Raw genomic sequence first — 13,572 nt, forward strand, 5'->3', positions numbered from 1 at the left:
AATGATGTACAATAACAGGTAAATACTGTATATCCATTACATTTCTTTGTCCTATAGGCAGAGATAGAGATTCTCACCCAAAGGACAGACAGACACATCTTTCAGGCATCATGTGTGCTACAATTGTGAGTTATGGATCCTGAACACTGACTTCTAGCTCCTAGTTCATCATGTGCTGCAAGGCTACTGTAGCACCATGCAGACCATAGGGCATTACTATAAATTGTAACATTTCCCGTAAGCCCTGGAAAGTGGTAACCTCTTGCACCTGAAGGGTCAAAGGTCATATTAAAATAAGTGTAGTCTCCCATCTCTGTCCTCATCATCTTCTAATGTGCCATTCATCTTCTGACAACAATTTGGAGCAGATGTCTAACAAATGTTTGCAGGTTTAAAGTTCTGCAAGTGGGCCCCAGCTGTGGCACCTGCACCGTACGCCAGGTTCGATTCCCGCCCCGTGGTCCTTTCCGGAACACCCCCCCCCCCCCCCCCCCCAACTCTCTCTCCCACTCGCTTCCTGCCCCCCCCCAAAAAAAAAAGTTCTGCAAGTGGAGGCAGACTCACCCAGTCCTGTGCTGACGTGAGGACGGTCGTCTATGCTCAGAGGTGCGTCCACCTGAGTGTCGTCGGCGTGCGCGCCCATCTTTGTGTCCAGCACACTCCAGCCGTGTGGTAGCTGCAGGTGCCGCAGCGCCTGCGCCAGGTTGGAGTCCAGCCACTCGCATTCCTGCAGGGGGATCTGACACTCGTCCAGCAACAGCGCCCCCTCCTGGCTGCCTTCGCTACCACCGCCGCCAGCCCTGCTCACCAGGAACTGGGCCATGTCCCAGGCCAGGTCCTGCACGAACTGGAAACATTCTTCAGCCAGGGCATCCACCGAGCCACCCGGCCGCGCAGAACACAGGGTCACCTGCACCACCTCACTGGAGTCATGAGCTGACGGAGAGAGGGAGGGGGAGGGGGAGAGAGAGAGAGAGAGAGAGAGAGAGAGAGAGAGAGAGAGAGAGAGAGAGAGAGAGAGAGAGAGAGAGAGAGAGAGAGAGAGAGAGAGAGAGAGAGAGAGAGAGAGAGAGAGAGAGAGGGAGGGGGAGAGAGAGAGAGAGAATTTCTATTTATGGTAATAAAGCAGAACTTATATTCCAGGCTGCAACAGTAGGCTATGTATGATAAAGTGAGGTCAAAAACCAGTTCTGTTTACACATGTCTTACTTGGTAATGTATATCTGAACTGAACTTCTCAGTGAAGCATGTCTTTAAACACATCAACTGCACACACATTGCTCAGTGGATGAACAACACACCTGTGGTCACTGTGTTTATTTTAGCATGTAGTAAGCCTTAGCTGAAAGCTTCTGTTCATGTATTAGCAACCAAGCATAAAGCAAGCCCACAAGCCCCATGTGTTGGTTATTATGGTTATGGTAATTTGGCAGACACTTTCGTCCAAAGCAACATACAGAATTACAATAGTTTTGACAGTTTCTGTTTAAGAATGGGTAAGCCTATGTTAAGCAAAATAGTGTTAATAACAATGGTACAAGTTTAAAATGTTTTACAAAAAAACTTTATAATGTGTATAAACATTTCTATTTTGTATACACAGTACTGGGCATTCATTGAATACTGGCAAATTGGCAAATCTATGCCACATTTCACCTCCAGTGCAATATATTTCACCAGTTCAGTTGCTTATGGGAGTTGGATACGAATTTGGCCATCTCATCCAACTGGTCCCAGAGCCACTTGTTTTTCCCATACACAGTAAAAGAAACTCAACCTAATAAAAATCATATTTTTCGCAGAGGCCTGTACATTACCTTTGATTATATCATCTGGCTGCACAGCTACACTAATTACTCTTGTTGTCTCACCTGGACGAGTGTGTTGGGGTTAATGTCTCTCACCTGAACGAGTGTGTTGTGGTTAATGTGTCTCACCTGGACGAGTGTGTTGGGGTTTGTGAAAAGCGAAGGTCTCGCTTTCACGGGTCTCACCGTTAGTGAGCCTTAATTCCCTACACGCAGCTCCCACATAGCATATACACTGATAAACGCATACAGTTCCCGACGTGCATCACATACACCGACCCACGGCGTTTCAAAGCCTACCGTGCTAGCGACCGCTACAAACATTACATTTAAAACAACCACAATGCATGTCAGTTCAGTCTACTACATTTATTTATCAACATACATAGCGAACAGTGAGGTACCCACTGATTCAGCTCCATTGTTCATTCCGTAGTAGCAATAAACTCACTTTTGAAACATACACAACACTCACGCATCTTGTTTGCCAACGTTCTGCTGGGTACGTCCGAATACTGGTCCCCTGGGGAAACACGAACCGCATTGGAGCCAGTTCCTTATTCACTGTCCCGGGACAGTGGAAAGTGGGTTGTTTGGCGCGGGGGGTGGTGAGTTGGCGTGTGTTTAATTAGTTTATTATTTGTTCTGATTGTTGCATGTAAAGTCCCTGTCTGTATGTAAAGTATATGTGTGGCCATTTATGTACTTTGTATGGTAAAATTATGTGTTGTGTCATATGTTATGTATGTGTATGGAAAAGGTCCATAGTTATTCCTCATCTATTCCACCCGGTTGGATAGTGAGCTCTACCAATTCACTTTTGATTGGTAGGCCTATTTAAGGGAGAAAGAGAGAGTGGAAGGGGAGGTAGTTTGGAATGGCAGAGTACTGCGTCAGCTTGCTGCGAGGCTGAATGTGTGAGTTTGTAATGCCTATGATGGCCAGTTTTCTTTTCTTTTTCAAAGTATTTTTGTTTGTTTGTTATTTCATATATTGCACCTGCGCACTGTAAATAAACCTGCACCTTTATCACTTAAAACTCGAGAGCTATTTGTTGTCTGCCAACCCTTCAACCACTGGAGTTTTCTGGACACGCCCATCCCTTAAATGTGAGTTGGGGGTTGCAAAGCCTCTCTCTCACAGGGTTAATGTGTCTCACCTGGACGAGTGTGTTGGGATTAATGTGTCTCACCTGGACAAGTGTGTTTGGGTTAATTTGTCTCACCTGGATGGAGGTGTTGAGGTTAATTTGTCTCACCTGGATGGAGGTGTTGAGGTTAATTTGTCTCACCTGGACAAGTGTGTTGGGGTTAATTTGTCTCACCTGGACAAGTGTGTTGGGGTTAATGTGTCTCACCTGGACAAGTGTGTTGGGGTTAATTTGTCTCACCTGGACGAGTAATGTGTCTCACCTGGATGAAGGTGTAGGGGTTAGGGGGACTCACCTGGACAGATGGCCTGCAGGGTGACCTGACTGATCCGGAGGGTGCTAGCCAGATGCCGCTGAGTGGAGCCTGCGAACAGCAGATAGAACTCCACCTCCTCCTCTTCCTCACCGCACTCATCATCACACAGCTGGACTGTCAGCACACACTCACCCTGAGGAAGGAGAACACACACACACACAAAATCAGACATCAATTAACATAAATACATGCATACAAATACAGACACACAGAATATATGTCCACACACTGAGGTATGCACATACTGCCATCTAAAGGAGAACTATACACACACACGCACACACCAGAGAATGGTGTATCCAGCAAACACGGGCTCTATAAGTAGATGTGTTTATTGGAAGTTGAGAAGATGTTTGCAACGTGTAATCAGAGTGCAACTAAAGCAACTAAAAGTAAATCAGGACAGTCCAAAATGTGATGCCAGAAACTGATAAATATACAGTACATATATGCAAATATTAATATATAAATATAAATAATCTTCTTCTTCTGCTGTATGGATATATCCACACACACACACAGCAGGATATCAACGCGCAATAGCACTATCAGACATTTAAGAACCTCGAATAACACAGGCACCTGTCCTGAACTCAGCACCACTGAGCTTGAAAACAAGGCAATATAAACAACCAGGGACCTGTAATTACCCCACCTAATGTAATTACAGGACTTCTGTGTGTGTGTCTGTGTGTGTATGTGTGTGTGAGAGAGTAAGTGAATATGAGAGAGAGAGAGAGAGAGAGAGAGAGAGAGAGAGCTTGTGTGTGTTTTGCTTTCTATCTCTCTTCGCTGAGGCCATGGTCTCTTCTTCTCATGTTGCCACACCACTCTGCGTGTGTGTGAGCTGGAAAAGAGACGTCTGACAGTAAAGGTCCACATGATACGGCTGCAAACATTCTCCTAAAGGTCACATCCTCCACTGGACCCAACCCCGTCCCCCTGCAGGTCCCTCTTACACAGGCAACTCCAGTAGCCAACACACAGGCCAACTCTGCTAAACCACTGCCATCACACAGCTCACCCTCCAATGTCCATGCTAAACCACTGCCTTCACACAGCCCACACAATGTCCATGCTAAACCACTGCCTTCACACAGCCCAAACAATGTCCATGCTAAACCATTGCCTTCACACAGCCTAAACAATGTCCATGCTAAACCATTGCCTTCACAGAGCCCACACAATGTCCATGCTAAACCACTGCCTTCACACAGCCCACACAATTTCCATGCTAAACCACTGCCTTCACACAACCTAAACAATGTCCATGCTAAACCACTGCCTTCACACAGCCTGCCCTCCAATGTCCATGCTAAACCACTGCCTTCACAGAGCCAACACAATGTCCATGCTAAACCACTGCCTTCACACAGCCTGCCCTCCAATGTCCATGCTAAACCACTGCCTTCACAGAGCCCACACAATGTCCATGCTAAACCACTGCCTTCACACAGCCTGCCCTCCAATGTCCATGCTAAACCACTGCCTTCACACAGCCTGCCCTCCAATGTCCATGCTAAACCACTGTCTTCACAGAGCCCACACAATGTCCATGCTAAACCACGGCCTCCACACTGGCCTCCCTCTATAGCTGCAGATTAGATTAGCAGCTGGCTGGCTCTACTGCCTGCCAAGCCTCTGTTCAGCTATGTGGAGGGTTATCTACTAAGACCTGTGCTTTATATTTAGTGCTTTATCTGCTCTTCTGAGCTTTAGGTGGCCTGCACCATTTCAAAAGACCAGATGTTGACAACAATGACTACAATAATAAAAACAGAAAAAATGTCCTACTTAACAGCTATTTAAAAACTAGGCCTAATACACACCAATACTACAGAAACTACACAAAAATACAATACAACTATATAAAAATAGTTCATACATTACACATCATATGCAGCATATGAAGCTACCAAAGACTGTATATGAAGATATACAGCCATATATGCAGACATTGGTACAGTAGCTACATATATAAGAACTATGGATGATAGTTTATGAAAAAAGTGTATGAATAGAGTATGAACAAAACATCAATACACAACATGTGAAACATAGTAGCTCACAAAACATAAACAGCCACAATGAGAACAAAGAACTCAGCCATGGCCCTGCCTTCAGGCACCACAGGTGCTGTGAGGTGAACTGGCTCCGCAGGGGGGCGGTCAGTCTGATGTCAGGTGAGTGGGTGGAGTCCTTCGCCTGTCAGCACACCTGCCTTTTGAGGCTGCCAGTGATGCAGTGATGACACAGGAGGTGACGGGTACACAGCAAGGTTACGACCCAGCCTCCACGCCCACCCCAGCACACACATGCGCGCACGTGCACACACACACACACGTCTCTTTGTTTGGCTGTTCGCTTTATGTCCTTCTCTCTAGTGTTCTCTCTCTCTATATATTTGTCAGTTTTCTGAAACCAAATGCTCTTGAAAGGTGTGCAAGCACAGCGTGAGTGAAATCATCAAAGGGTTGTTGCAGGTTCTTCACTCATCGCATACCTGCATCAAAGGCTTGGATCACTGATCACACACATTAAAGGCAGGGATCACCACACTGGCTGGCGGAAAGCGGCAGAGTTCCTATTGTTCGCTATGGTTCCGCAGCGGAACAGTTGGAGCGCCAGCGTCAAAACAATTTGAGTGCTGAACTTGTTGGTCTCAGAACAACAGAACTATTACATGCTCTACACTTTCTTAGAATGTAGGGCCGTGGTAGCATAGTAGCTAGAGAGCTGTCAACTTCCGGCTTTCACCGCTGTGCCCTTGAGCAAGGCACTTAACCCTGAGTTGCTCCGGGGACTATGGCCCTTCTAAGATAATTGACACGTAAATCGCTTTGAAAAAAAGGTGTCTGCTGAATGAATAAAGGTATAGAATGTAAATGGGCAGTTGACATTTATGCGCCTCGCATAAGCATTCTAATTGTCGTAGACGTGTGTACATGTCTGCATGAAAACAGAGATGCAAGAGGTCTTAGTATAGCATCCAGGCTCAGCCAAAACACAAAAGTGACAAAACTTACATATTGTGCATATATTAGCCTGCCAAGAATCCACTTCACATCAAACAATATTGCCTTTTTTGTCAACCAGCACGGTGACAGCTCTGTGACTGCAGGGGTGGAAGAAGTAATGGCTTTGTGGGGTGGGGGGGGGGGATCATGAGGTCTCTGTGGGTAGCTAACGCTTCCCAGACACTCCCATCAGAGTGGCCAGAAGGCGGCTTTTGAGCGGAGAAACTCATGGAGACACAAAAGGTCATGCAGCTCGCTGCGTTCAGCCGTGCACAAGACCAGCTGCAGACGCACGGCCGCTCCTCAAGCCGAGGCCCCCCAAAGGCATTATCAGCCAATCACACGACTCCTCCGCTAAACTTTAGCCAATCACATGACTCCCCCGGGGGCCTGGAGCACTTCTGGGCACTTGTGCTGGGCAGCTCTAGACAGATGCAGGAGCATTTTTAGACCTAGAGATGTAGAGATGTCAACAGCAGCCCAATATGGGCGAGCCGTGTTGGAGGGGGGGGGGGGGGGTGTAGGGGCTGTGCGGCTGCCAGAGGCCAGAAAATAAACAAACCACACAGACTACTACAGACCACCTGTGAGGGAACAGCCCTCGCTCTTTTTAGGTACTGATGAGGAAATGATTTATTTATGAAGAGTCTGTTTTATAAGACTCTATATAGTTATAGTTCATGAGGCATATAACTCGCACTGCTATTGCGATGTCACATTCAACTACAACCTCCGGTGTGAGAGTGAGTCTCTGTGTGTGTGTGTGTGTGTGTGTGTGTGTGTGTGTGTGTGTGTGTGTGTGTGTGTGTGTGTGTGTGTGTGTGTTCAACACAAGGTTGTGTAGTTTGAATACTTTATTCAGCTGCTTGCTCTAGTCCAAACACTCTTCTACAGGGCACATATACTTCATCCAAGCCCTCTAACTCCACCCTGTAGAACTCTTAAACTGACCCAGACTGCACAGGGTCAGGGCCCAGCAAGGCAACAGGGTTCATGAGGGCTACACACTGACTCAAGCCCTTAACATAAACAAAGACACACACACAGATGCACATCCTTGCCACACACACAGACACAGACACAGACACACACACACACACCTGTGTGATCCTGCTGAATCTGCCTCTGCACAGTGAACAACCCACTGATAATGTCCACAGCTGTGACCCAGACGGCCAGACTGTGCCAGCTCTGCCGGCCTCCGAAGAGAACCTCACTGACCAGGCCGACTGTGCTCACCATATGTGCGTTTCTGTCCAGAGCCCACAATTTACATCACACCATCACACAATTTACATCACATACCCTACGACAAATACATTTCTCACTATCTGGAAATGTCCACAGAGGGAGGCTTAAGGGACAACTAGACTTTGCAATTTGAAGTAAGTCACATTGCAAAGTCTCATCTTAGCCGCATCTCAACAGAGTTAAACCTCTAAAAAAAAAAAAAAAAAAATGTTTTTTCTGCTGCCTAGCAACACCTGTAAGGCACAGGAAGCACAGGTAGCACCAGATGCAGCTGCAGAGGCACTGCATGCAGTTGTTACCACAAGCACACAGATACATGGTGACAGACAAACACACACACACAAATATATATAGTCCACATGCATGTGAACACAAAATATTCTTACCAAAATATTCTTACCACAAACACACTTCTGCACCAATTGGCTACAATTAAAAATGTTGTATTTATTTTTTTCACAGTAATAATATAAGCATCCAAAATTGTGCACACAACAGTGGATCTGACTGGTCTATCCAGAGGAGTTTGCCCCCAGTGGTCAGATGTTGTAATTTACTATAAAGTCAGTGATCAGATGAACAGACCTACACCGATGTTTAAGAAAGTACTGCATTAGTATTAGTAGGTATTAAGTTGTTACAAGTAGTTACACAAGTGACCATTACTATGCAGTTTAATACCACTGAATATCTACTGTATTTATCTCTGATTGCTAAAGATAATGCAAAAGAACCTAGCCCTCTGTATACGATACTAGCATTTCTGGAGTAACCAAACATGTATCGTTTGAGGCCAAATTTGCAGCTTCATATTTATTTATTTATTAATTATGTTTTCCCACAGTAAGATGGCCCATGGAGCAAAGACAATGACGCCCACTTTTGATGTTCCAAGGCTCAGAAGAAGCAACTGAGGAAGCCCTAAGGAAAAGATAATGTGAACCCTCCACTTAGGCATTCGATGCCCGCTATAATTTGGGGTTTCATTCAACTCCGTTCAAATGGCTACAGTGAGTGAACTGAATTCAATCAATGCAACTTCATACAGCACCAGAAACAATTAAAATAGTCATAAAGTGCCTCAGTGTCCAGAGCAGAATGGTGACAGTGGCAAGAACAGCAGTGGGCAAAAGAATGTGTAAACAACATATGTGCTCTTTCCTGATGTTCAGGTTTGATGGATGTGCACCTGTTGGCTTGTACAGCCAATCAGAGTAAAGGAAAATAGAAAAGGCACATTGTCAAGGGACTGACCCCTCGGCTTTACAACTAAACATAGAGGTCCAACAATTATTCACATTTATTTACATATGTTGGTCTTTTTCGTTATGTATTGTGCATAGATTAACTTTACTGAAATTTGTAATTTTTGCATTCATTGTTTTGTTATTTTGCAGATGCTTATGCACTGTGATAATAATAATAATACTGTGAATATCTTGCCCACATGATATAATAATCATGTAAATCATTGCAGATGAATGTAACATTATAAAAGCCTCTGTGCGTGTGTGTGTGTGTGTGTGTGTGTGTGTGTGTGTGTGTGTGTGTGTGTGTGTGTGTGTGTGTGTGTGTGTGTGTGTGTGATCTAGAAATGCATTTGTGATGTGCACAGTCTCAGGCTAAAGTTCACCAAACATGAGTTTTAGTAGGCAGGCAAGAACAAAAGCTCTACATACACACAGGAATCTCCACAGCCTACTCATGTGCTTCAGAGAAAACCCCTGACACCTTTCCCCACACAAGCACTGTCTTTGGCCACAAGTCACTTGCAACTGAACTCAATTTTCAAAATGAAATTACAAGCCTCAACTTCACAAACACACACACAAATGAACAAGACAACAGCTATTACGGCAGGTTAGTGTAGCCACAGAGCAGTAGTGGGGGGGGAGGATAAAATACTTACATATAACGGAGCTTGCTGTGGACTCAGTTTCATGACCCAAGCCACTGTTGGGAGAGAAAAGAGATGATTAGAATCATGCTACAATAATGTCACATGAATTAAGTCAATTTAGCACACTGGCTGGGGTTACTCATAAACACAACAATACACACACGTGCGCACAAACACTCTCTCTCTCACACACACACACGCACACACACACACACACACACAAGTTTGCTAGAGAACAGAGACGAGAAGATCCTTCTCCTTCTCCATAGACAGCATAATCTCCACTGACCCAGCCTGGGTCAGAAGAGCGGTCAGTCCCCTGCTGTTGGACAGAGCTACTAATCCACGCACACCCCAGGAGTTGAAGTGCAAAACACTACTGCCAGGGGAAATCAGCTTAGTGGGAACTCTGAAACAACGCAGGCAGTGAAAAAAAACAAGACATTAAGCCTGTGCACTTCCTCAGTGGGTTGGCATGGCGAGGGACAGGTAAACATCTCTGACACACTTACTGCTCTAGGTCAACACTATGAATGCAGGTGGACAGTTGTAAATAAACAAAAAAACTAACAAAACAAAACTAAAAAACAAAAGCAATACAAAACAAAAAAGTATAGGAAGTGCTCAGTATATTTAAAGGCCAAACAGCCACCTGGCTTGTACAAACACATCCCACAGGTCATTACCACCAGTCTACTGCATTATGGCTATTTAACCCATAAACTTCACTACAAGTCTTCACAACATAAAAAAAAAACTATGTATAGCTTTCAAATATCTACTGCTTTCCAATATTTGTATCTAGAAACTAAACATAGCTGCAAAGCTGCTACATGAGGAGAATAAAATAGCCATTTCAGTCTGAGTTAAAAAAAAATGTATCACCCATAAATTAGCAAAGAGAGCTACTCATATAATTATAGTAAATTGGCATTTGTTACAGAGTCATTATGAGGTGAGGAAACGAACAAACACGCCCAATGTGACTCCTATAAACACTAGCACATGTCCTGGAGTCCGGGGTGTTTACACTTATCACAGATATACAAGATGATGTGCCACTGTGCTGCTATCTTACTGCTTTAAGATGAAGTGTTGCCCTTGTTACAGCGCGCCAAAATATGCTGCCTTTTTGAGATTTGCTTTGATTCAATTCATTATTTTGTTTAGAACTACACGGGTGATTTGTGGTGACTAGTTTTGACAGTGGCGGGTGCTATGCTGTTGATTAGCAACGTAGGCTACACTAGCCAAGGGCGTAACCACATTAGCTCGTGAACGGGATAAGCAATTTTGTTCTATGAATGGGGGACAGCTGTCAGGACAGGGTAAACACCAGACACAACAGGAAGTCCACTCTCAGGACCCAAATGGGAGCACACACACACTCAACAGGAAGTCCCCTGTCTGCACCAAACAGAGACCTCCAAACACATTCTCTAGTCTAAGGGCCCTCTGCAACCAGAAGCAGCATCTTAGGACCAAACTAAGAACTCTCTCTCTCTCACACACACACACACACACACACACACACACCAGTCTAAAGGCACAATACAACAGAAAGCCTTATCTCAGAACCCAACAGAGAGCTCCAAACAGGCCTTTTGGCTAGAGATGCTTCAGTTAACAAGATCCCCTTATTTACCATCTCATATATGCTACAAATACTTTCTCTTGTGCCCCCCCTCTCCCTCACACACACACACACTCTCTCTCTCTCTCATCACATAAATATCCACAAGTGAACCTCTGAATGCTGTTCTTTCACTTTGCGCCAACTCACTCGCCAAGAGCTTAAAGCTATAAAGAGGTCCAGAACATGCCTATTGACCACAGTGAGTAGAGCACAAAAGCCAGACCATATCCAGACATTCCTACATTTGCATTTGTCACAGTGGAGATTCCTGAGGAGCTATTGCCATCAGAGTGTAAAAAGCTACTTCTTCCCACACACACTTACATCCCTCCTGCTCTGCTTTTTCATGTGCATAACTGCAATGAAATTGTCAAATCTTCTCACACACTTGGCTAAAACAGAAACTGCAGATATGGCAAAAGAGGGTTTCCTACAACATGACAGCAAATGCTGTGGTGAAATATAGTCACACAGTAGCACGGTTCTTAAGCACAGACAGTGCAGGTGAAGCAAGGGTCCCTTGCCCTTTTCTTTGCCCTGACCCATACTGTAGACACAACTGACTGGCTCCAACTCAACCAGCACATCATCAAGCATCACAAGTGTATGAGTGATATCTCAACACACAAGACAGCCATAAACGTGCTATTTGCATGCATATTACATTACAAGTGTCAGTACCCTGTCAGACCTGCACCAACCCTCCCCCTTTTTTTGTAAATATTTCCATCTTCCAGCAGGGGGCTGTAGCCATGCCGGTGTGCACAGGTGTGCTGTGCAGGTGTGCACAGGTGTGCTGTGGTTGGTCCTGATGAGCCAGACGTTAAAAGGGCCCGCTCTCAGGATGCAGATGGACTCCCTCTCCTCTCGGCCGTCGTTATAGTGCTTACATTATGTTTTGTTATGTTGTCGAACACTTGTACTCATACCCCTAGACACTATGCACTACACTTTACCTTTTAGCTTCCACATACTGACTTTTCTATAATTATTTAATAAATATGCTTTATTGTTACTTTTACGTGGACCTCCCTTATGTTTCATATGCCTGAGCCAGCATGTGTGACACAAGCATAATATATTCTTGTAATAACTAGAACTAATAAAACATTCACCATGATGCTTGAAGGTCTAATAAAAAGGTGCCTTTCAGTCATTGTGGTAAGGTTAGGAATGTCATGAGCATTCCTACTCTGCATTGTTGACTGACATGTGCAGAATCTTTTTTTCTCTCTCTCTCGCTCTCTCCCTCTCACACACACACTTCTTAGAACTGACCTGACCTGTGGGACAGGAAAACTTAGTATATTAACCAGAGGACAGATCATAGTTAGACCATAGACACACATGCACAAAATGCCCCCCCCCCCCCCCCAACCAACAGACACACACGCGCACACGCACGCACACACACACACACACACACACACACACACACACACTTCTTAGAACTGACCTGACCTGCGGGACAGGAAAACTTAGTACACTAGAAGACAGATCATAGACCATGGACACACATGCACACACCCTCCCACACACACACACCGTTGGGGAAATACCCAGTTGAAATATGGAGAAAACGTACAATGCTGTACAGTGTGTGAAGCGCGCTGAGAGCTGGTTTGAGGAGAACATGGTGACCTCACATAAAGCACTTCCTGCACAGAGATGCTGCAAAACCTGCTGCAAGATGCTACCGCCAGTGATAGAGATACACAAGCTCATGCATACGTGCAGAAACACATGTAAACACACATACAGTATACCTACAGTAACAAACAAACAAACAAACAAACAAACACAAAAGAAGGACAACTAACTGGATAACAAACACTCAGACCACCCAATTGCTCACCCAATAACCCTGTTAGTTGTACCTGCCAATGGCTTAGAGAGACACGATCTCATCCTAGCAGTGCAGCAGCCTCGCCTACTCACAACCACACATAAACACCATCCTCCTTCTTCTCCATGATTTGGATCATCAGCAGCGCTTCAAATGGGGTGCATGCATCTCACTCTGGCAGCGACCTCATTTGCGTCATATCTTCTGCAGCTAGCGCGTCAGACACGCTTCAAGCGCTTCAAATTAGCGGCCCATGCTCCAAGCAGGCATTCATCTGCTCATTGACTCACTAAAAAAAAGTGTCTCTGTCTCCTTAGTGCCTGGTCTTGTCGGAGTGCAGCCAGGTTAAGAAGTAGAGAGGATCCCTCATGCATGGGAATCCTGGCCCACGACCGGGCTAAGCTGACCAGCAGACTGCCAGTGGCTTACGGGCAATCAGCTTACAGGCAGAGGCAGGGGAGGCTGTTTGGGCAGGCGAGGAGACCAGGCGGGGGCAAAGCTAATTGGGCTGGGCCAGTGGGGAGGAGGGCCCGGGACACCACACCCGCACAGCAGGGGGGGCTGGGGGTTGGGGGGCTTTAACATGGGACGGTGAGAGCAAACATACATAGACACACACATAGACACACAACCACTTCAAACAGACAC

At 45.4% G+C, this 13,572-nt stretch overlaps 1 protein-coding gene across 5 annotated transcripts in view; it reads right to left on the reverse strand.

Moving 5' to 3' along the window:
• The window catches only part of akap13 (A-kinase anchoring protein 13), a 92,603-nt gene that overhangs the window by 64,077 nt on the left and 14,954 nt on the right, over nt 1–13,572 (reverse strand). For all 5 annotated transcript variants that reach the window (XM_042109236.1, XM_042109238.1, XM_042109239.1 and 2 more), the window contains exons 2-4: nt 9,452–9,495; nt 3,254–3,407; nt 565–936 (exon numbers count right to left, since the gene is read on the reverse strand). In XM_042109236.1, the coding sequence (XP_041965170.1) occupies nt 565–936; nt 3,254–3,407; nt 9,452–9,484 (559 nt within the window). In that variant the 5' untranslated portion in view covers nt 9,485–9,495. The remainder of the gene's footprint in view (nt 1–564; nt 937–3,253; nt 3,408–9,451; nt 9,496–13,572) is intronic.

This window comes from Alosa sapidissima, chromosome 11 (genome assembly GCF_018492685.1).
Source record: "Alosa sapidissima isolate fAloSap1 chromosome 11, fAloSap1.pri, whole genome shotgun sequence".
NCBI classification, from domain to species: Eukaryota; Metazoa; Chordata; class Actinopteri; order Clupeiformes; family Clupeidae; genus Alosa; species Alosa sapidissima.